Source organism: Branchiostoma lanceolatum, chromosome 2 (genome assembly GCF_035083965.1).
Source record: "Branchiostoma lanceolatum isolate klBraLanc5 chromosome 2, klBraLanc5.hap2, whole genome shotgun sequence".
Lineage (NCBI taxonomy): Eukaryota > Metazoa > Chordata > Leptocardii > Amphioxiformes > Branchiostomatidae > Branchiostoma > Branchiostoma lanceolatum.
In genome coordinates this window covers 22,880,346-22,904,432 of record NC_089723.1, presented here as the reverse complement: position 1 = coordinate 22,904,432, position 24,087 = coordinate 22,880,346, and the positions used below count along the sequence as shown (strand labels likewise).

The window sequence follows — 24,087 nt, the reverse complement described above, 5'->3', positions numbered from 1 at the left end:
CGTGTCGTCATCGACAGAATACATTACAGAAGTACAAAACAAGTAACGTTATTACAAATACTGAAAATGAAAAAAAAAACAGGCGCGGACATGCAAAGCATAAAAGCAACAAATTATCTCAAATAAACTACATGACAGAAATCTTGAAATGTAAAAAAAATTAAATCAATAAACAGATAAATATGTGGGCAGGTACTACAAGACTGGTAGGATGGGGGGTTGGCTACTCAAATCTTTTGGTTTCTTTAATGAATATAGTTGGACATACTGTGAGAGTTTGGCAATGTTTGAATTCGTAAGGAAGGGTGAACCTTTAAGCAATAATTGAATTAGGGCATTATCCGAGAGATCATTGAGATTTGTGACTGATCCTACCAGATCTTCTAAATTGCTGAAGAGTAAGGAACGGTATTGAGTGTAGTTTGTACAGTACAAGGAATAATGAGAAATATTTTCACAAGGATGGCCACAGGTAACGTTACAACTACAAGCAGGACTGGTAACTAGGTTTCAGTCTTGTTGCCTATGTCTTTATATATATAGGCCTTTTTACACATTCAGGACCTTCCCACGGCTTTGCCCTCGACCACTTCGAAATTCCCAACCAAGTTCGGCGCCGGGTTGGAAAGTAGCCTACAGCAATCCTAACTTCTACAATGTAGCTCCAGTTCACTCCTCAGATCGCATCTAAGCTGAAAATGACGGCATTTTTTCTTCTTCAAAATTCATAGTCGGCTAGCGCAAAGACAAATTAGGCAACCTCGCCATCCAACTCCCAACCACAGATTAGCTTGCCCACGTCTTACCCCCAACCATAGTCTAGAGAAAGGTCGGGAGGCCACTAGTTGTAGGCTACAATCGGATCTACAATGTATGTGTGTGACTGCAGATTTAGTCCAATCCAGTCCAAACTGTATGTGCATAACTGTGTGGTATGGAGGCAAATACACGGAAACTGAGTACAATTGAACTGATGTGCGAAAAAAACACACACACATAGAACAGTGCTGGATTCCGATCGATCATGATACTGTAAAAAAGGAAATATTCGCGAGGATTAATTGATTTTGCGTTAGGGAGAACATGGAGTGTTCGCGGTGGTTTAAGTTTGCGGTTGAAACAAAGGGGTAACAGGAGAGCTCACTACGATAAACGCGAAAATAAACCCACCGCGAACATTTCCACTTTAACAGTATTTGTCCCATAATGCACTGGAGCCAAGATGGCTGCCTCCATCAGAAAATCCACGTTAAAATTTATCGGTACTTAGTTTTCTCTTCAGATTACCTGGATTTTCGGAATTAGGCTTTGCGACTGAAACTAAAATGTCTAAGCTGTACTGAACTGTTTCTTTTTTTCTTTCACATACAGATATAGGGGTGAATTTGACAGGTAAGTGTGCCATTAGTTTCAGCCCGCCCCCCTCCCCACTTTATTCTGCATGTATACATGTAGTAGTCAGCTGTTCTGACAGTGTTATGCTACCATACAGTAAGGTTGAGGTACATGTACTTTTGATAACTCACAAATGTATACAGTCAGATATTTAAAAAAAAATTATATGCTTTATCAACTTTGTAATGCCACGGCAGCATTCCAATTTGACCCATGTTTATATTTGGTACTGAAATATTATATGATAACATTATGTCCCATCCTGGTGTTGACAAGATATATCATTTTCTTTCTCAGATGGAATGTTCAGAGGACTGTACCATGGTTCACAGAAGCATCAGGGTAAACTTAACAGTCTTGTCTTTATGATTTAAGACTATAGAAATAAAGAGTCAGACTGAGGGCGAAGCATGATGCTTTTTCGTTAGCTAGTGGTGCAATGCGGCTTTGCTAAGGCTCACATGTTTTTGATTAAGCACATCAGGTCACCCCTACTCTTCTTGATAGAAATAGGGCACAAACCTTAAAGTTGAGACTTGTAAGAAATATTATGGGAAGCATAGTTTTAGGTAAATCAGAACAATATCTAGAGTTTGAAGAGCCTATTACGTTAATTTTTTTCCATTCCCCGAAATGTAACATCTACTAACCAGGGTACATAATTCCACCACCCTGAAAAGATACGTCAGATCTACAACCTACCTTCCCCCAGTATAAAACTATAATGCACTCCTGTATATCTAAATGTGCATACAATGTACCTAGGGGATGCTGCACTAGAGATCTCTCAAACCCATTGTATTTCAAAGTTGCAAATTCATGTAACCTGGTGGATTAATGTTAATGGAGGTTACTTGTATATATATGTAATGTAACTTCATCCCCAAAAGCCTCCAACAGTCTTTGTTTTGATTAAAGGCACCCAGAGCATTTTATGAGGCTTGAAAACTGAAAAGACTCTAGTCATTGTAATCTTTATGAAATTGACATTTAATGCCACTGTTGACCACATTTGCGTGCGGATTTCTTAGAGTTTTTGTATTCAAGTTTCAAGCCTCATAAAATGCTCTGGATGCCTTTAAGAAATAGGCAATTTCTCTAAAAATTAATGGACTTTTTGATTTTGTTGATTCTAGATGACTTACAAGATGTACTTGAACGTGCCTTTGACAATGGAGTTAAAAAGGTACGTTACCACAGGGAGTTTAGAGCTTTTGTCAATTATGAATTTTGTCTTATAAAATTATGTAATGTCAGAGATGTGGCTCTTAACTACATGATGTAAGCCTGAAAATCTTGTAAATTAATTATAGGCAAATGATAACTGTAAATTAATCCTTGACAGATCATGGTGACTGGTGGAAGCCTTCAGGACAGTACCGAGGCTCTCGAACTTGCAAAAACAAATGGTGAGAGGATTTGGTATGTTTGTTTGAATGACAACCAGTTGCTGACTTACACAAAATTAAAGTTGAAATGTCTGACTTTGAGCATGCATATATTTGAACTTCCTGAACATAAATAGAAACAGGTTTTAAGGAAACAGTTTTTCATGGTAAAGAGGGTATTAAACACCATAACCCACATCACAAACACCATAATTACTAGTTCACAGATAATTGTGTCCTACAAACTCTTGTTGTCATTACAGATGCCCTATATAGTACCGTCGGGTGCCATCCCACCAGATGTGGAGAATTTGAAGAGTCTGACCCTGAATCCTATCTGGAGAAGCTTACAGAACTCATAGAGACCAACAGGAGCAAGGTGGTGGCAGTGGGGGAGTTTGGACTAGGTTTGTGATATTACTTTTACTCAAAATCTCAAATATTGAAATCTCGAAATATTTGCGGTAGCTTTATTATCACATTATTAATGGTGACCTCTCAACCACAAACTGATGACACCACGACTATGCCTTTTTAATGTAATTACTACTTTTCTGAATAAGTAAACTTAAAACACAACAACAACCTCCTATTGCAAAATGAAACCTCTGCAAAATAAGATTACAGTACATGCGTCGTGCTGAATGGCATCACTTCGCCCAGCAGAATTCAAGTTGTGTAAATTGTGTGGTGGAATATTTGTCAAATGTTTTTGAAATTGATACATGCCACATATTGACATTCTACGAAAGATTAAGTGACTGTGCATTTATTGTATTTTGCCATACAGATAATCATATACATTTATCATCAATTGTACTAAAATCATGGGATTCAAACTATTTTCAGACTATGACAGGCTCAACTTTTGTGCAAAGGAAACACAATTAAGGTAAGCATGACAAAATGTCAATTTTAAATGTGCAATGAAATCATAATTTCAATTGGAATGCCATTATGACAATATCAACGATCTGACTGACTAAGACAGGTTTTCTATGATTCTCAACGTTATGTTGACTGTCGTGGTCGAAAGGGAAAAGCTTATTGATGTTTTCAGGTATTTTGAAAAGCAGCTGGCCATTGTGGAAAGAACCAGGCTCCCAATGTTTCTACACTGTAGGAATGCTGCCTCTGATCTTGTTGGTGAGTTTTGATATAACCATTTGTCCAATTTTTTGTTTGTTTTGAAGCTGCTTACCTTTAGCTTTAGATATAGTTTTAGCAGTTTACACTGAGAGTACCCAGAATTGGATTGCTGCAGTTAAAGGAGTTCTGCTTTTTTTTGCTTTGTCTCTTTCTCTATGTACATGTACATATTGCTTATGTTAACTAGTTCATTGAAAGAATCAGTTTCATGTTAAAGACCATACATGTTAAAAGACTGAGTTTAAACTATAGTTATAACAGGCATTTTAATCTGTGAATATTTGCAGGTTTTAGTCCATAAAATTTACAATGTCAAGTTGCAGGTGCCGCTTAACTTTGAATGTCATGCTAGTTTTTAATACAGATTTACATTTCACCACATCAATTTTGAACATTCTTATTTCAGATATCTTGTCAAAAAACAAAGACAGAATCACCCAAGGTGTGGTAAGTTGCAAGAAATTTCACAATGCACAAAACGTATGTTTTATTTGTTGTTTTTGTTGTTTCAATTATCCTTAACAAGAGGTAATGTTATAATCTTTTTGCAGGTTCACTCTTTTGATGGCAGTAAAGAAGATGCACAGAGAATTTTAGATCTAGGACTTTACATTGGAATAAATGGCTGGTGAGAATCCGTTAGTATGCAATATTAAAAAAAAAACTCTTTTTGTTGCTTAGTCTCTTCTATTCTTCTAATTGTCAATTGATGTATAAATTTCAATACACTGGAGGAAAAGGCCACATAAACTTTCTTGTATCACTCGTTTTACAGCTCTTTGAAGACCGCAGAGAACTTGGAAACAATGTGTTCGATTCCCAGTGATAGACTCATGATAGAAACAGGTTTGTTTATTGCCTCCATTTACGGAGGTATTGTTTTTGGTTTGTCTGGATGTCTTGTGTGTCCGTAATTATTTGAATACACAGTAGAGTGTCAGGAAGTGGGTGGGAAGATGATATCATTGCAAAGGTCAGGCTTGCAAGAGTGACAGGAAGTAGAGAGTTGGTAGAAGTACATGTACTATCAAACATAACTGACTTTCCTTGTCCTGGGGTCAATGGAAGAGGCTACTTACATGTATTAATGGGGAGGTTTTGTTTTTTGTCTGTGTTTTCACAGTGATATATTTCCATATGCTTGTCATGTTCACTGTAGCATGACAGAAAGTGATCATTGTAATGTTAGTCAAAACTGTTTTTGTATCCCTAAATAATTACAATGAAATAAAATTTACCAGAAACTCTCAGAGGTGTTGGAGATCTTCAAACACTAGTTTATACATGTACATGATTGTATATACTTAAAATAATAAATATTACACTTGATTGACCCAATGTTCTGTCATCAGATGCACCATGGTGTGAGGTGAGGCCGAGCCATACTGGAGCTAAGCTCCTCAAGACAACTTTTCCAACAAAGAAGAAAGAAAAATGGGAGAAGGGGCACTGTGTCAAGAGCAGGAATGAGCCTTGTCATATTGTGTAAGTACTCAAAAAGTTGCTGACATTATTCTGTGTCAGAATGTATAGAGTAAATAATGTTAAGTTGCTAGGAAGGAAAAGTTTTCATCAATGAATCAATTATTGTTAAAGGTAGAAATGTCCTGTTGAAATATTGAGATAACCTATTAACATAAATATTACATAACACCAAATCTATACTGGAAAAAAAAGTACTGAAATTGCTTTATCTAATTTACCTCACTGGAGAAAGAATTTCTCTGGATGTATGATGATGAGCTACATTGCATATTAATTAAACACAATTCACATGTGCTAGAACACTAAACCTTCATCCGTGGACAGATTCAGCCCTGTCCTTGGTGCTGAAAATAACTCACATGAAGAAGTAAACATAACTGCATAGTCATATCTGTTGATTTTCTTCCTTTTAGAGCACACTGATTCAACTATATGGATGACATCCTCTGGGAACCCCAAAACTGATGGGAGTGTGTGGACAAAAGAAAAGTTGCCACCCCCTACCCACACAAAAAAAAGTGGTCAGAAGGTTGAGCATGTTTAATGTGCAAGGAATAGATTTATGACAGAATATGTATATTTAACACTATCAAATATTCATTTTCTGATATTTTTTGGCAACGGCATTTTGCAGCTTCTTTTTACAATCTACAGTATGGTAGAAAAAATTTTTTTTTTGGAAGCACACAAAATTAATGCATGTGGATGTCATCCATATAATCAACTCACTGTGGCCAGAAAGTGTACTTGTATTTATACAGTTGCATGACAATTTCAAGCTACTAGTATACCAGTGCTATACTTTTTTTTTCAATTTCAGTCAGATCCTGGAGGTGATGGCTGGAGCAAGGAAGGAGGATGTAACAGAGTTAGCAGATGTCCTTTACCACAACACCAAGGCAGTCTTCTTTCCTGACAAATAACTGTAACAGTAATCTGTCCAGGAAATGATTCAATGAGACCTATCCCATAGCCCTGTCCACCTCCCTCAAAATGTAGAAATTCAAAATCAAAACATAAAATTGTAAATATTTGATGGACATGTCACATCACATGCAGCCACTCTCTCATTGGTCACACCATTAATTGGCAATGCTATCATTGGTTGAACTGCTTATTGTAATGGACAGTCAAGATGAAGCAAACTTAACCAGACATAAGTTGGTTTGGGGTGTTCTTTATTGTTTGCAGCGTATTGTTACAGACCAGCACATGATTGCGATATTGTTACTGTGCAAATTTTTGTCTAAGATCAATCACTCCAATGCCACAATTGTTTGTCAGATGTCAGTCTCTGTCTTCTCCTTCATAACAATCAATATACATGTGTATTACCTGTAATATTATGTGTTCTTCACACATTGCGTAAAGCCAGTTATGGTGGGTTCTATTTTATAACTCATTCATGACATACGGAGGTTGTACCTAATCTCCAAGCAGATCTATAGGTTGCATAAAGACCGTATCAAACTGACAGAGGAAGTACGTTTCGCATTACAAGCTCCTTCTTCCAGTTGGATACGGTCTTTGCAATCCATTGGGTCTGGTTGGAGACTAGGTTGTACCATGTGACATCCTAAAGCACCACTAACATAACCTTCTATGATTATTCTACAAACTTGTCTTTTTATCAGATAAATGGTAGTCCTTTAAACTGTTCAGGACAAAGGAAACAATTTATTTACAACTGTGTACTAAATTGTGATTACTGTCCTCATTGTAACTCAACATGTGAGCAAGTTGTTAAAGGGAATGATTGCATGATTTTCAGAAGTTTAGAGAATAACTTAGAAGACCTGGGGGAGTGCTATTTTTTTTTTCATGTATGTCAGGCTGTGATGGTTTGAACATTTCAGCACACACTGCCCAGAATAAAGTACATGTGGTCTCGTCATGCGTTGGCACTGAATGAGTTGTTTTTATGAAGCCTTGTCACACATATAAAGAAGCATCTTAATTAACTGGACTTCAACTTGCACAGCATATATTTTTCTGTAACCTCTATATCATTTTTAAATGATTGAATAGCAAGGACCAATGTCTCAAACTACCTAGTGAACCAGCATATTCTACATTATTGTGTAGCCTGCAGGCTAAGGTAGACAATCAGAAGGTACAGGACGTTTTATCTAACATGATTTGAAAACTGGCTGGAACAATAACTAATAATTATCTCAATTATTTATCAATCACAAAGAAACTAACACATTCTGATTCGATGAATAGCAACAAAATTACCAGATGTGTATCTTGTCTAGAATATACACAATTTTGGAATGAAAATTATTTGTGCCAAGGTCCGTAGCTTTCTGTCGACTCAACAACAACAGTGCTCGCCATAATTGCAAATACAAGGTGGGATATCTTTATTCTCTTATTGTTAACTTAAATTTTACCTTTTTTTCATAATTATATATAATAGTTTATCTGATGACCAAGCACGGTATTAAGTAACATAGAGAAAATGTATTATGACTGACTTTTAGAGAGAAAAAAATTACTACTCTTTGATCTCAAGAAATGATTTTAAGAAATGTCATACAGCAAAGAAACCACAGTCCTGGCACATGAAACTTGTTTTTCATACACTTTCATTCTAAGACATTTTCTCACTCAATATCACAGATTTACTCAAGTCAAGTTACTGATAAATTTTCATCAAATGTAGCTGCCAGAACAGTCTGTAACTACATGTATATGGATGCTTTGCTGTTTATCTATCTACGTGACTGTGTACATTTGTAGATTCTGCTTTTAAAATGAAGGTAAAGTAACTGTATTTTCTTTAAAGTGTTGCCATCTGAAAGCAATGATAACTAAAGAACTGAATGTAATATTCTATCTTGCAATTAACTTATCTTATTCTATACAGCAGACATGACGATCTCATATAGGAAAAGTCAGTGTAGTCAAAAAATGAGATTATAGATGACAAAATGCACATGAGAACATAAGAGATACAAATGTACATGGTCTTGTAGCACAGTAGATTTTTAGTTCTACTTATCACTTCATTATTATCTAAAGGATATATATATATATAACAAGGGCAGAGCAAGATTTTCTTCATTAGGCCTAGGAAAAAAATGTGTTTCCTGTTAGATGACTGGCCCTAGCAAAAACCTTCTGACAAAAGCCTTATTTTTCTTAAGTCAACCACTGGCAAGGGACATAGATCTGGTATCTGAGTGATGAAAACATCAATTCGTTTAACTGTATTCGTAGGATCACTTTGGAAGTCTGAAGAAAAATAGAGAGAATCCCTACCTACCGACCCTAACTTTTTCAGGACTGTAATTGGAATCACAACAACAATTTTCCTAGGCCATATGTAAAAAAAAAATTGAAAGAGTGAAAGGGGACTTGTCAAATTGCCACAGGATGAGGTCAAGGGATTGCACAGATTCTGTTACCAATTATTTTTACGCATTAAGTTTCTCCACTATCCACTGTTTGGCGGCAGTACTGGATGTCCACACGTACTCCCATACCATCACCATGGATGCTTGCAGGGCCTCTGGAGACAGCTTCCCACTGTAGGTGCGAACAACAAAATGTATGTAGCTACACATAGGATTTTCAACATGCACATCTCTTAGATCATCTGTTGTCTACGGTGTCACCGTGTCAGTGACTATATGTAGAGCCAGTTAGGCAAAATGAAAAATCAGTGGGCGAATTAAGTTTCATCAGCTTGGTAAACCGATAACTGGTTCTACATTGCACTGCAGCTAGCTGCTAGGGACCGCATTCTTCACAATGCAGCAGCGACACCTAGCTGCAGTGAGATGTAGAAGCAGTTAGTGTTGCCCTGAGGAAGAAAGCTGTGTAAAAGTGCCTTTCCTAAGGAACACGAGTGACATGTCAGCAGATTCTCTGGGATCTGGGCCAAACACCCTAAGCAGTACGCCAACACAACGCCATTTCAAGTTCTTTGTAAGTGCATCTAATCTTAAGAGATCAACTTCTTAAAACACCTGCGGTACCATGGGCTTATTTTTTCAACACTCACGTGAAGACGTTCTTCTCCAGCCAACTGCCCATGGCCTGGACGTTGTCCATCATGGCTGTCCACACCACCATGGCGTGGGGCTTCAGGACTGACCAGTACTCCTGGGCGGCGATGTTAACCTTGGACGTGACCTGGGTGATACTGGCCACCACCACTGGTACCTTGGCATCAATCTGTGTACATACAATAAGAACTCATTGTTCCAATATTTCTGAATACAAGCTGGTAGACTAACTTATCTACAAATAGGAACACAAAAATTCAATTGTTCAATTAAAGGTTTACCAAGGAAACATTTGTATATGATCTTTCAAAACAACACCGTACACAATCTAAGATATTGTACATCACAAAAAAAGTTATCTTTGTATTGTATATCTTTGTGGGTTGCTAGAAATATTGTGCCTACTGTAAATTCATTTATTTTTGCTTGGAGTTACATGTCAATTACTTTCATTAGAAAGGGAAGGTTTTTTTTACAGTTTCGTGTTTGAAATGACACCGACGCACAAAAACACCAATTCGCAGTGTCATGATTTCACAGTTGATCATGACAGGCCCTCCGGAAATCATGAAAATAAACCATTACGAGAATGTCTGTCAAGGTTTACAGTTACATATAAGTACAAACCTATGATAGATTGAATCAATCCAATACAAGAACAAGCAGCAGTGTTTACAATCAAGTCTTTCCAGGTCTATTGACAACTGTAACAACTCACCCACTCCAGGACCACTGGTACTTTTTTGTCCAGCCAAGCCCTGAGAGGTGCTGACACTTCAGCAATCCACATGCCAAAGTCGTATAAATTCTGCCACAACAGCTTGATGTAAGGGTCCAGGACCTCTGCTACCTACATGTAAAATAAGCAGAGGGTACAATTTGTAACAGACTTTAACTAAGCCATGCACAACTACATTTGTAGAAAGGTAACATTCAAAAGTTTACAGGAATGAACCTTTAACAGAATCTGGCGACATGGACTTCCAACAGTAAGCATCGACCAAAATTGAATTTGTATGACCCATTATAGTATGATTTCAAGATTCCGGTGCACGATGTAAAGAATGATTTGAAAGACAACGAGACAAACAAAACGTTAAAAAAATCTTTATCTTTGAAATTCATTAAGGAAATCTGCCAAATTTTTGGTTGCTCAGCGGCCACAGGCTCTGGTGGAAAGAGGCAGTCACTCTTTATCCTCGACTTCAAGCAACTGACTCGGTGAATGAAAAGTTTAAATGTTCCTGTTCATGAATGCACAAGTTGTGACTAAATTACCCACCATGCTGTAGTAGTAGGGCACCCACTCCCTGGCCCAGTCTGTGCCTTTCCTGCTGTAGAAGCTAATCTTGACCCAGGCTTGTTGGGACACAGCCAGCAGGCCGGAGTCCTTCAGCACACGATGGGAGGTGGAGGCTACAGGAAGATTACATATGCTTTAGTTATGCTGTATATCCTATATTCATCAGCCGGGATATGAACTCCCTACCTTTTGGTCCAGGGGAAGGGTTACTAACCATGCCACCAGACAAAGCAAGCTACATGTATCTGGTGAATAGAATATGGCTATACTGACAGTGCATAGTATTAGCAAACAAAGAAACAGAAGAAAACAGAATACTGCTTAAACATCTAACTTACCTTGGAAACTGCCATGAGTATAGATATCTAGTCCTAGGATTGCTACAACCAGCAAGAGGATGGTGAATATCAGCCTTCCCCAAGGGAACTTTGGCTTTTTCATCTTAAGCAACAGTTCCTGTCAACAAAAGAAAAGGTCTTTTGACAATGTCATACTATCAAGTATTCTAATGTATACTTTAGATTACAAGTTAGAGATATATGTACATCTAGTTTATGTTGATGACAACATATTTTTGTTCTTAAATTTTACATTCTTTTCTGTCAACAATCTCTGTTTGCCCTTTTATAAGCATTATCTGTGTTACATTTCCTAATGATTGTATACCTTATTCAATACCCTTTGCAACATCAGCCTTCATGACTGGTAACAGCGTTGCCTCATTCATATAATGATTTTTATGTAGAATTTTTAAGCAGGCTGTTTCAGAACCAACCACCATGCAGCGATCTAAAACAGTCTTTTCCTTAACGAGACAGCTGAATAGATCCAGAATCTTGTATGACACGTGTACGACTATCCCAATAATGTCCAGTTTATGTTCGTTGTGATTATACAACAAGCCAACAACTGAAAATCCCATTTACATTATGTATAATCTCTACTTAGTCTAATTGGTATTGCACCTTGCATGCACTCCTGCACTCTTCCCTGCCGGGGGTGTGGGCTGCCATCTCCTCATTTGTGATGCTGAATGCCAGCACAGTCTCCTGGACAAACTTCACTGGGAGCTGCAACAATCAATGGGAAAGCATGCATTTAAAAATGGAGCAGTCACATACATGTAAGAAGCAACACAACAAATATTTACACTGAATAACATGTTTCATAGTAGCAAATACATTTCAGTAGTACTTGAAGTTCCTTTCCACAAGAGGCTGTGATGGCTAAGCAACAAAAGATCTGACAGATCACTCAACAAACTCTACAGTTCACTGCAAACATAGTAGATTTTAACTCACCACTCTAGACACCTTATCCCAGTTGTCTAGCATGTACCTCATGAGAACTCTGCAAGATATTACATGAATATATTAGACATCCTAAAGTCGGGCAGTATTCTGCTTACATCACTTCCCAATTCTGTTGCTACAAAAAAGTCACTGTTAGTAATCATATCTGCTGTAAGTCTGTATTACAGCTACACTGATAGTATTAGAAAATGGCTTATGATTACTGTCTTTACTCTATACAATCATATACATGTAGATGGACTTTCAACACCTACACCTAAAATTCCTGACAAATTAAAATCTTAAAAAGTTTGCAGTGGTTTTATTTTTTACAGTGACTTATCTTGAATCTATGACACCCAAATAAGCATTTCAAACGTATGACTACTGTACTATAGAACTGTCAAAACACCGCCAAAGCGCATTTTTAACCCTTCTACCGTGAAGTAAAACCACAGTGAAAGTAGATAAATTTATGTTATCTATAACAGTGGACTCCACTTACCCAGACTGGAGGAGGTGCTTTGTGTACATCTGTCTCCAGTTGCTGAAACTTTGGGGGTCAGAGGTCAAACAGTTAACCAGGAGCTCCATGATCTGTAATGGCAAGATATACATTAGATATCATAACTGTTAGGGAATGAACAAGAATAGCATCACCATGTAGTATGAACACACATACATGTACATGTTGGGGTCTAAAAAAGGTGAATCAAACTACAGTACAGGATACATGTACTTACATGTACATTGTACCCTTTTTACAAGAATCTGCCTATTAGTATCACATTCTTTCTACTAGAGGCTGCTTAGAATATTTGACAGATTGCTCAACAAATACCATTGACAAAAATACATTTTTTTATCTCAACTTGTTTTACGTGTTTTGCTGTCTTTTGAATAACCTTACCTCCACCCAGTCTGTGGTGAAAATAACACTCATCAAGTAAAATAAAAACTTCAAGGGTGAACCTTTAAGTCTTGTGCGAAATATGCATCGTGGTCTGGTTCAACTTAAAGATTAAAAACATTAAATGTCAAGCCTTACCTCTGTCTTGAGTGCAGGAGGGCAGTTTGGAGTAGCCCGGGCCAGAAGGGAAGGGAAATACTGGCAGGGTGTTTTACTGGCTGAGGGACCCAAGGCAAGGTCCTGTCAGAACAGTACAAAAAAAAGTATATGTGAATATCCTGCTGTTTCAAAGTCTGCAACTGAAATGCCCCTGCAATTCCAAAGTAAGCTGCTGGAGGGTTCAACTTTATCACTTCTTTCCTCAGCACAAGAGCTATCTACCACCTAAAAATCATGATCAATGTCAATTAAACATGAGCTACAAAAACCCTAAATTTCTGCTGCAGTACAAATCAGAGATGGCAGGAGGCCCAAATTCCTATCGCTTCTTAAATGAGCTAAGACCTAACCTGGCACTAAACGCATATCAAACTTCATATCAATACATCTATAGCTTCTGGAGTTACAGTAAGGGTGAAATCCAAGTCAGATATATTCCAAAAAGTCTACTTGTTGAGAGTATGCACATGCCAGAAAATAAATATTGCTTAACAAAAAAAATCAAGGATCAGACTTACCTTGATTTTAGGATAAACTGCTTGTAGTCTCTGTTGCAAGCTAGAATAAGAAAAAAAGGTGTATTTTAGAAAGTCTACATATATATAAACCTAAAAGACCATGACTTAAGACAAAACTCTGAAATAAACCGATCACTCGCTATGATTTAATCATTTGAACATCAAAATAATTTCGGCCAATTTTCTTTTAGATTTCGACCAAAGTGATAAAACAAATACTGTTTAACAATGTATACTGAAATGGATTATCATAACACTTTTATTTTCAACATCATTTTCTATCTATAAAGATAATATTCATTGTTCAAACACAAGTTTCTATTTCATCAGAGATGAAAAGAACATGTGGGAAAACTATTTAGATCACTCAGAAAACACTGCTAGGGTCGGCAGGATTTGCCAGGGTTGGTCGGGTAACCAGAAACGCTTTTCCAAGGCCATATCGAATCTCTCCAAGTAGCAAATTAGCAGAGAGCCATGTGTGTATGAACCTTACCTCTGTGCAAGTGCAGTGTTAGGGGTGAAAACAAAGTCCAGGACAGGGAAGAACTCATGTGGTCCAATGGAGTTGTGCGATGCCTTCGTCTTTTTGTGGTTCCTGTTAATTCACAACAAAAGGGTAGACATGGGCAATGTTGGTAGATCTTTGAATTTCACCTGTTTACAAGTTAAAATCATGTAATTACTATCATGTAAGTAGACAAGGCAGTATACATCTTTAGAATACAAATCTTCTATACATTATAACACGTGCTATCAAAGGCAAAACAAGGTGCATTGAAGAAAGCCAACAACAAAACAAGATTTTGAAGATCCCACAAATATTTTTCCACATGTCTTGTTTAATCGTAGTTCATCAATTACACAAAAAAAGATTTTGATTAACATTACATGTGTCCATTGATCACTTCCAGTCACTCTATGTGATACATGTACATGTATATTACTGCAAAAACAGACAGACCAAAAACAATACCTCTATGTGAATAAAGTAGCCTCTTCCATTGGCCCCATGACCAGGACTGTCATGTACTGATTGCCAACTCTACCACCTCTGATCTCTATTAGTACTTTCCGCCACTCCTGCAAGTCTGACCTTTGCGGTGACCCACACACTTCCTGCCACTCTACTGAGGGTGGGTGTATTCAAATAACTATGGACACACCAATACCAACTAACAGACACACAGAAAACGAAGGGTCCATACACAAGAAGACTTACTTGAAGAGGTTTTCCAGAATCCCAATGATGTAACTGGAAAGGCTCTTTGTGCCCAAGTGTGGCAGCAACAACTGTAACCATACTAATGAGGAAGTACATGGAGTTAATATTAGACATTTTACTTATTTCTTCAATTCAATTTTCCATTGTTTCATTCTAGAAGTTTGTACATAACTACATGTAATAATTAAAAATATCACTCAGAAATGAAACTCCCCAAAAAACAAGTTAGGAAAAGTCTACTCTAGATATATACACAGTTTTGATGATTCAAGTTTGCTGATGATTGAAAACACCTGGAAATTTGGAAAGGAGATCAGACCCACCTGTTGACCCTGTGGCTAAATCCTTGCTTCCTGATTGGCTGAGCCCCCAAATGATTGAGAGGCAGACATTTGGTCTGTTTACTGTGGTTTTTAGTAGGTCAGCAAACTACATGTGGGATGCAAAATAAGTGTGAAAGTCAATACATACAAAACTCCACTGATAATATAATTCTGAAATGACTCTTATACTACCACTGTCTCATCTTACCATAATCTAAATTCTTGTTGCCATGTAGAATGATTTTCCTATTTATCTATACATCTCAGACACAGAGAAAAGAAATCATGCCTGTTTTTTTGTTGCTGAAATTTAAAAAAATTCAGTGATAACTGCGATAACTGTACCTTGGGTATGTTTGCTGTTGTGACCTCAGGTCTGCTCTGTGCTAAGAACTGTATACAGATGCGATAACCGTATGTTGGAGTTCCTGCAGACAAACACAAAACAAGTTAAAATGGGGGCTTTCTAAAAGAAAAGGAATCAAAACAAACATGTCTTTTTGTCGTTTCTAACTAAATGATCAGGGTTTTTACCCATTCATATGCGCGGGCGGCGTCATCAGTTAAACAGTGCCCCACCTACTCACCAGCCCTGTGTAGTCGGTGTAACCAAGGAGATTTTATCAAAACCTCCTTGGTGTAACCTTTTTGTGTAACAAAGTATTTTCAGCTGACCATCGTAACTTTCGGTGGTGAAAATAAGCATATTTTCCATTTGTTTGTTTATCCATTTTACCAGGGGGATACATAAGTATATGATAAGTATATGTTAAGCATATGTACAAGCATATGTACAGATGTCATGTACAATATATGTCCTCACCATTTGTCATCTCCTTCACCATCATGTACAGGCAGTGTTCAAAGAAGATGTTCTGGACTTGGAGGGGGCAGCTGGTTACAGTGGAGGACAGGACACTGTATACAGGCTTCGGAAGTATGGACAGGGGATAGTCTGTGGACATACATGTATATAATAACTTTATTGCAAATTCATTTTTTAAAAATCTAGAAAAACATGTACAGTTCTTGGTGGCCAAGGTGCAAGATGTTGGCCATCGGCCACAAAATCCGCAGGTGTATTTATGGGCACACTTTTAGACAGATAAGCGGAAGAGGCTCGGAGGGCATCACTCCACCGCCAGGAAAGATCCTGTTTCCCAAGGGCACAATGTCGGGGCATGGCACGCATCGAACCTGTGATGTCGGCGCATGGCACACATCGAACCCGCGGCCGGAACCTATTGTTTTCAATGCTCTAACCATTGTGCCATGTTTCTACAATGTAGTTGAAAAAAGTCAATCCAATAAAAGAAGAAATCTAAAAAGTACATATCAAAATGTTTCTGGTACCGATATATGTAGGTATATAGGGCTGCCGGGCTACGGGAAGGGCAAGCAACCCCTCCCTTTTAAAATACCCTGCTACTGAAACAGCAAGGAAACTTGCTACCCTATGTGCCACTAGGCACCTCAAGGGTCTAAACGAATGAGCAAATGAAGAGATAGGTACAGATGGCATTACCTGATGGCTGCTGGTAGAAAGTGGGGTCCAAATCTGGAGCATCCAACTTCAAGTTCAGCACAGAGGCGAGGTCGTTCAGCCAAAACTGTGGGAAGGATATACAAAAATTGTGTCTTATACAATTTATTTCTGAGAAATCATATACATGTTTCAGTACTAAAATATGTAGGCACCATGTGATAAACAATTATATGATAGTAGTAAACAAGTAACATGACATAAAAATCAAAGGGATTTGTTTTTTCTTTCACTCTGACATATGGATGGCTAGTATTAGTTGTTATCCTACTACGTGCAATCATACATTGCACATGCAAACTTGAACTACAATGTATTGTAAACTAACGGTTTACTAGAATAATTTGAATTTCGGTCGGAATATTCGAATAATAAAAATACATTGTCCTTTTAAACTATTTTCAACATGTTCCTTCTAGTATCTGTGTATTTCTCAACAATTCAGTTTCCAAAGCAATAATGGTACCGTAAATGCATTTAAGTCCGTGTGGTTTTAATTTCGCTGTAGGGAGAAAATGGAGTGTTGGCGGTGGTTTTAAATTCAAGTTTGAGAAATAGTAGACGGGGGTAGGAGGGCAAAAATGTCACAGTGGTTAGAAGTTCGTGGCAAAGAGCACGAACATAAAACCTTCGCAAACATTTCTGCATTTACAGTATTCACTGCTAACAAGTGTAAAACAAAATAATAATAAGTCTAGAGGGGTAGTACAGTATCAGAAATTACTTGTACCATCAATTTCAGTACTCGCAATGTTCATTTCGCTTAAGAAAACTGATCTTGCACAATTTGTTTACACTGCACATGTATAATTATGTATATGTAAATGCATATGTAGGTAAATGCTGTACCTGTGGATTATCAGGAAACTTGAGTTTTGTGTCCTGCACGACTGTTTTCAGGACATTGGCATCAAGCTGGGATTGAAATGGACAAAGCAAAATAGTGTTAACATGCAACATATACACAAAGCTTTTACTTCCCATTTAGTTCAACACATCATAGGTTGCACGCTAAATAAAATATATAACTACTCCTCAGCATGGTCAAGTTTTCATTAGTTACACTAAAGCTTACACTAAGTTACAGCCCAGAATACTTCCTGCTATTGTACAAAGGCATCCTAAATTTACTAGTACTACAAGTTATAAAAGTTCAGAACAAATCATTGTCAATGTGTAATAATGAAATGTCATGAACTGTCGACTGTCAGATGAAAAATAGCAAGTTTACAATTCCCACATGCACACATCTGTAATTCTACATATTGATGGGTCAACAGTTACAAACTGACCTTCTTCATGGCATCTTCCACAGTCTTGAACTCCCGTTTGCCAGCCTTCTTGTCCTTTCCTTGCTGCTTTTTCTTGTCTGCTCCAGTTTTCTTGGGGCTCTTTGGAGAGGCATTCGATGTCTTAGCATGATCCTTGTTGGCCTGAATCTGGAAGAACAAAGAGTTAAATATTACTACTAACAAACTGATCTATAATCATAGCATAACATTGCTTTCAAGTTGTCATTTAGAAGACCAGTATTGAATATGGACTTATATGGTACACACACTGTATCAGCTGATCACAAGAAAGTTAGTTTCCATTCCATTTTGAGCTTTGTTGTAGTCCTTGCTCTGAGCTAAGGTGTGCATGTGCTACCTGTTTCTACATAACTACTCAAGCAACTGGATATTGTCCTTTCCTCAGTCACTGACGAAAGACAGCAGATACTACCTCTGAAACGTCTGTTTCAAAACTTTATCCAGTTGCTTGAGTAATTATTTTTGGCGTATTTATCTATTGATTTGGCTTCAACATATAGTTACAATAAGTAACATGTAGCATACAGCCAGGGTTCCCCAATAAGCAGGTAGCTATCATGATCGAGACAAAATCTTTAGATTTATGATCTACTAATTGCACAGGTGACAGAGAATCGTCAGACTTTAAACAGGCGGCTGGGCGAAACACTTGCGTGGAACCAACCGGGGAGGGGGGGTATACATTGTCCTGATCCCCAATAACTACAAACCTGTCTATTCTCCTTATGCTCTTCATCCGCTTCCAGCTCAGCCACGGAGCTCCATATTGTCTGGGCAGTCTCGATAGGTTCTGTCAATCAAAGTTGCAAGAGAGACATTATAAAATTGTAATCAAAACTACAACTCAAGCACAAACCAGTTAATCTCAGCAAGGCTAACAATATTTCTTATCTTTATTTCCTATTAATCCTCCTTGATTTCAGTCAGAGAAAGCTGTGATAAAATCCTACTAGTACATACTTTGAGATTCATGAGAAATCCATGCAAATATACACCTACGTCTAGAGCTTGTATACCACATCTGTCAAACGGCAAGTAGGGGCAATTTAGATATGTGCTATACGCCAGCATCATACCAATTGCGCAATTACCTGTACATGCAAATTGGGCTTTTAACTGTCCATATCATACCATATCTCCAACCCCTGGCCGAACGTAAACGTATGCAGTATGGGTACAAATGCTCTTATATCCAATAAAGTTTTTTAAAAAAACAATGTTGCTTAGACTCATTTTAAAAACTATGAAATATCTTCAACACCTGGACGCCAGTTTTTCACCCTCCTCCGTTCTTTCGGAGAAGCGACACGTTGTGTTTTTTTCACGTGTGCATTTTTGGTTACGCATATGGGCCATGGCCTATATTTTCTCCCAGACACATACACGTTTTAGACATATCCTATAGTGCGGAAAACCAAACTTACTTGCGTGTTCTATCACCGGGCCTCTCTCGACAGTTCCCGTGCCTCCTGGTTTCTTCCCGTTTGATTTGGAAGTGGATTTTTTGTTCTTTTTGGGGGCGACCGTTTCCCATTTACCGGTGGAAGCCATCTTGGACGCGAAAGGGCTGATGGGAATGGTGACGTGTCGTCGGGGACAAGGCACTCAAACTTCAAGCAGATGTTAGGAGGAGGAATCGTAACTAAAGTTAAATTAAGTAAAGCAGTCATCCTCAATATTGAGGTGAAGCATGATGCTTTTTCAAGTAGCTAGTGGTAGTACAATGCCTGCCAATCTGACATTTGAGAGATCAATTTTAAAGCAAAAACAATTCCAGTATTAAGATTAATGTTAAAGCCCTGAGTTGATCATGCGTAAACGATGTTTTTCATTTGCATTAGTCAACATCGTTTAACTATATCAAGTTAATTCGACCGAAATCTAAAATCTAGACCCACAGGCCCTATGTAACTTTTTTGATTTTGTCAGGCCCGTAATCCGAAACTATAACTAAGTTCGAGTCCTCAGGCCCTGGTCCGGCTTTTTTCAGAGAACAAATACTCAGACACATAACCCTGCAAATTTCTCATCAAGTCTACAACCACAAGAAAAGATGCGTAGATGCCAATCACATGTACACTGACCATGATCAGACCCCTCATAAGATTATCAAAAAGAAATACGAGTCCGCGAAACGTAGCCCGATTGAACCGCGCTTTATTGGCTAGCCCAACATCCGGGGAGATGCCATTACAGCCTAGACTCTACCAGTCTCCCCCGGTCGCTGGGAAAATAGTAGAAATTGACCAAATAGAGTCAAATGTTTGAAGGGAGTCGGCTACGGAGACCCTATCTCCGTAGCCGACTCCCTTCAAACATTTGACTCTATTTGGTCAATTTCTACTATTTTCCCAGCGACCGGGGGAGACTGGTAGAGTCTAATTACAGCCCCGGGCAGCGGGAAAGACAGACTACGGGAAACGTAACTATAGCCTGAACTAGCTGAGACCAAAACCTACGGCACTTCTTCAGTCACAGGCACATCTGCCACCACAAAAATCAAGACCATGGCACGTCTAGGTCACCAAGATACAAAAAAACGGAGGTTCTGCTGCAGTACCAAGGTCACATACCAGGGGGCCCAAAATCGACCTTCATCTTTGTCTTCCCAACACCTAGCCACATACCAAATATCATCATAATCCATCCAGAGGTTATTGCGTTATGCTGACTACAAAAATCCGTAAGCCGTGAAAAAAACAGTCACACACACATAGTCTCCAAGCAGACCTACGGGTTGGCAAAGACCGTATCCAACTGGCAGAAGGAGTTTTTATAGCCAACCCAAGTCTCATAGGCTATGAGACTTGGGTTGGCTATAAAAACTCCTTCTGCCAGTTGGATACGGTCTTTGCCAACCCGTAGGTCTGCTTGGAGACTAACACACACACACACACACACACACACACACACACACACACACACACACACACACACACACACACACACACACACACACACACAGACACACCCAAAGCAATATCTCCATTTTAATTTCCATGGAGATAATAAATCACACTTAAACTAGCAGCCCTTAAATGGGTCTCGGGGAGGAGGCCCCGATAGCGAGAGATTGTGCTAACTCAGACTAACTAAAGTAAGGAAACATAAATCTATGGTTATTTTGGAGCAAAATACAATTTTTTATATAGACTTGTTCTGAAACCATCATCACTTCTAGTCAGTAGAAGGGGGTGGAATTGTAGTTATACTGTTGTCACAGAGTGTAACTGGGGAAATTTCCATTCGTCCTTGAACAGTTTCGGGACAGGTAATCTAAACACGCTTGTAACACAAGTGTAGCATGAAGCTGACCTAACGGGTGTTGAGTCCGACTGACCGCCAGCGCTCTTGTTTTGATATAGTTGAACAGTAAGTTACTTCCGCGTAACGGACCAAAGAGCTAGTATTGATACTCGCTTTAAACGGCTTTTTATGTAAAAACTTCTCCGGAAAGTATACGTAGTGCCTTTTGTATTCGTCTTAAATGGTAAAGGATATGCGTTACGATGAGGTTATATATTTATCCGAAACCAGAAGTTGCACTGCAGGCCGTGGAAAGCCAATAGCGGGCCCAAAATCCTGTCATATTTCTTCCTTTTGTCAATCCCTACGAACATACCAAATAGCAGAAAGAGCCATCTACGGCTTAAGTCTGCAGTTCTGCTGTACACAAACAAACACTGACACATGCACACACACACACACACACACACACACACACACACACACACACACACACACACACACACACACACACACACACACACACACACATGAAAATATAACCTTCTTGACGAAGGTGATTAATTAATTGAAGCTAAGCGAATTATTACGTTCGGACTGTACGATAGTTTTCAACAGTCGAGACCAAGGAGTTGCACTTTGTGAAACACCAGCCGGGTAATTCATATCATCATCATAAGATTATATCAGCCGAAGTCAACACATGATGATCTCCGTTCACCCCAGAATATCTGCAAGATGGCGAAAGTTGCCGTCTCTTTTGTTCTGAGGAATAAGTCCACTCGTCGGAGGTGTGCACATACAACAAGGAAGGGCTTTCAGAAAAAGGCTTTTATTACAAACCTAAAATCTGGTGTTAGTCTGAGCCATCATGGCTGACCTAGTTCACCTGGTGTTTGGTTATGGCAGTGTATGTCTTTTTACTCTCCCAACAGAGGTTACGGTTTTTTTCCCTTTCTAGGATCCTGTGTTTTCCTCGTCACGAGGAGTGTCCGCGAGTTCTTTCCTCCCTCTGAAAAACGCAGCTACTACTAGGGAAACATAGAATCGTACTACGGAAGAGAACGGCCGCAAAATCAACGAAATAACCCACGACCGAAGCCTCTGCTTAGTTAGAGAGTAATGCCTATGATCATGTCTTTGATTCCTCTACGTGCTGTTTAAATACGTCGCTGGTACTGTCAATTCATTTTTGCACATCCATACTAGCAATTCTCTCTATCATTTATTCTTTCCACAGTTCCACTGATTGCAACATTTTATTGCATATGGCCAAAAATCAACTTCCACATTTGCAACTATATGTTTAACAGTACACTGGCACTAATAGCATTTACCATGACTGTAGTTTGTAGGGCCTAGGGCATAACCTGGGTACCATCCTCCGAAGTAACCGTCGATAGCTCAATTTTTCGCTTGCTCCTCATGGGTTAGCAAACTAAAGCGAAAAGATTGAGCCAGCGGTTACTACGGAAGATGATACCCAGGCTATGCAGGGCCTGTGTGTTTTGACGAACGGTTTTGCCATGACATGTTCAACGTTTCATTTGTCGTTAAGGGCGCATGCGTAAGAGTCGTTCGAAAGATTCATGAATATTTAGTAGGTGAGTGCGACCGTACCTTCAACCAATCAGAAGTGAAAGAAATGCAGTTATTTCCGCGTTCCATTTTAGGGAGGATTTGGGTAGAAACCTATAAAACTGGAAATTGTTTTAAGCCAATCCATACATCGGCGGGGCTTGGCATCAGGTAGGAACCAATATCTACATTCTCTTATTTTTTTTCTGCTAGTTTTGATGGATAATTGTTATTCTGTATCAACCGCGTTTTGTTGCTTTATTTTTATATGTCTTACTGCAAGTTAACCAACTTAGCGCCTAAATTTCAATAATACGTTTCTTGATGCCAGCTATTTCACCGCTTTGCATAGCCTGAGTCATTACTAATGTTCAATCGCCAAGAACGCTAAGTTTTCGGTAGACGTTTTAGTGCCGCGGCGAATGCTGTCTAATACGTTAAAGTTAGCTCACAATGTCACCGCAATGTTTCTAACAGCTCATCATATTCATATAGGCGTAAGTGGAACCTTGCTTGGGGATTTGGTAGTTTGGGTAAAGATATGGGAATTCGAATACTTTAGTATCCGCTCAAAATAGCACGCTTAAGACTATACTGTGTAACATCGTGGTTTGTACAGTGTCGAAACATTTTATCCATTGCAAGTTTCACTTGTCTTCCGTTGGAGCGCTCGAGGCCTGGTCATAGTTATACCAAGCTTAAGCCCTTTGTCGTTTTAGTTAGCTGTTTTAGAGTGCGCAGTGATTATCATCAGTACATAAGTCCAATCATCCCTAGATATGAAACACTGCATTTTTTCTAACTCTACGGTCGCAAGACACGCAATATAAAAGGAACGCTGTACGCTAGAGTCTGTGCGAAGAGCAGCCATTATTTTTAGTGATGAAACAAGTCATGTTGCCAAGAGTGTCCGCTGTACATGCATGTGATTGTGTCTCTTAGACAGCCGTGGTCATGCCTCCAGGGTAGCTACATTCTCGTGAGTTCAGTCGAACCGATGCTTGCTACAGGCGTTTAGTTTTGGAAGGCGCCGATGTGGACTTACGTGCTGACCCGTTTCACAAGGCCACTTTTCAACTGACAATCTCAAAACTGCGTAACCTGATCGCGTCACCTCTTGGCGCGAAACCGTGAACACCTCGTGTTTGTAATATCTGTACCTTTGTCTAGAAGGATGTGTTTGGGGAGCAAATGTTCCTATAGCTATGTTTCAGCATAAATCAAGACGCTATGGTATGTTCTCT

At 38.7% G+C, this 24,087-nt stretch overlaps 3 protein-coding genes across 3 annotated transcripts in view; 2 read left to right on the top strand and 1 right to left on the bottom strand.

Moving 5' to 3' along the window:
- Window positions 1-1,161: 1,161 nt before the first annotated feature.
- Window positions 1,162-7,065, top strand: LOC136427991 (deoxyribonuclease TATDN1-like). The gene is made up of 13 exons (XM_066417228.1): window positions 1,162-1,262; window positions 1,372-1,392; window positions 1,693-1,737; window positions 2,532-2,581; window positions 2,741-2,804; window positions 3,047-3,190; window positions 3,633-3,675; window positions 3,844-3,929; window positions 4,339-4,379; window positions 4,484-4,560; window positions 4,708-4,778; window positions 5,285-5,417; window positions 6,238-7,065. The coding sequence occupies exons 1-13, from the start codon at window positions 1,223-1,225 to the stop codon at window positions 6,338-6,340; spliced, it is 918 nt and encodes a 305-aa protein (XP_066273325.1). The 5' UTR covers window positions 1,162-1,222; the 3' UTR covers window positions 6,341-7,065.
- Window positions 6,579-19,604, bottom strand: LOC136426932 (transmembrane protein 214-B-like). The gene is made up of 20 exons (XM_066415652.1): window positions 19,444-19,604; window positions 18,730-18,809; window positions 17,999-18,145; window positions 17,556-17,621; window positions 16,689-16,773; window positions 15,987-16,118; window positions 15,509-15,591; window positions 15,164-15,269; window positions 14,838-14,958; window positions 14,112-14,213; window positions 13,616-13,655; window positions 13,077-13,178; window positions 12,534-12,625; window positions 12,038-12,086; window positions 11,702-11,806; window positions 11,075-11,192; window positions 10,716-10,849; window positions 10,152-10,283; window positions 9,430-9,602; window positions 6,579-8,951 (listed from the first exon to the last, which is right to left on the bottom strand). The coding sequence occupies exons 1-20, from the start codon at window positions 19,568-19,570 to the stop codon at window positions 8,840-8,842; spliced, it is 2,106 nt and encodes a 701-aa protein (XP_066271749.1). The 5' UTR covers window positions 19,571-19,604; the 3' UTR covers window positions 6,579-8,839.
- Window positions 19,605-22,933: 3,329 nt separating this feature from the next.
- Window positions 22,934-24,087, top strand: part of LOC136426931 (uncharacterized) — a 38,649-nt gene continuing 37,495 nt past the window's right edge. The window contains exon 1 of the mRNA XM_066415651.1: window positions 22,934-23,014. The gene's annotated coding sequence lies outside the window, so the exon portion shown is untranslated. The remainder of the gene's footprint in view (window positions 23,015-24,087) is intronic.

Coding starts and splice junctions, on each gene's coding strand:
- LOC136427991 (XM_066417228.1), top strand. CDS start 1,223: ATGGCTGCCTCCATCAGAAAATCCACGTTAAAATTTATCG. Junction 3,191..3,632: donor AGTGGGGGAGTTTGGACTAG/GTTTGTGATATT, acceptor AACTATTTTCAG/ACTATGACAGGCTCAACTTT. Junction 5,418..6,237: donor AATGAGCCTTGTCATATTGT/GTAAGTACTCAA, acceptor TTTCAATTTCAG/TCAGATCCTGGAGGTGATGG.
- LOC136426932 (XM_066415652.1), bottom strand. CDS start 19,570: ATGGCTTCCACCGGTAAATGGGAAACGGTCGCCCCCAAAAAGAACAAA. Junction 13,656..14,111: donor AACACTGCACTTGCACAGAG/GTAAGGTTCATA, acceptor TTCTTATTCTAG/CTTGCAACAGAGACTACAAG. Junction 9,603..10,151: donor TACCAGTGGTCCTGGAGTGG/GTGAGTTGTTAC, acceptor GTATGTACACAG/ATTGATGCCAAGGTACCAGT.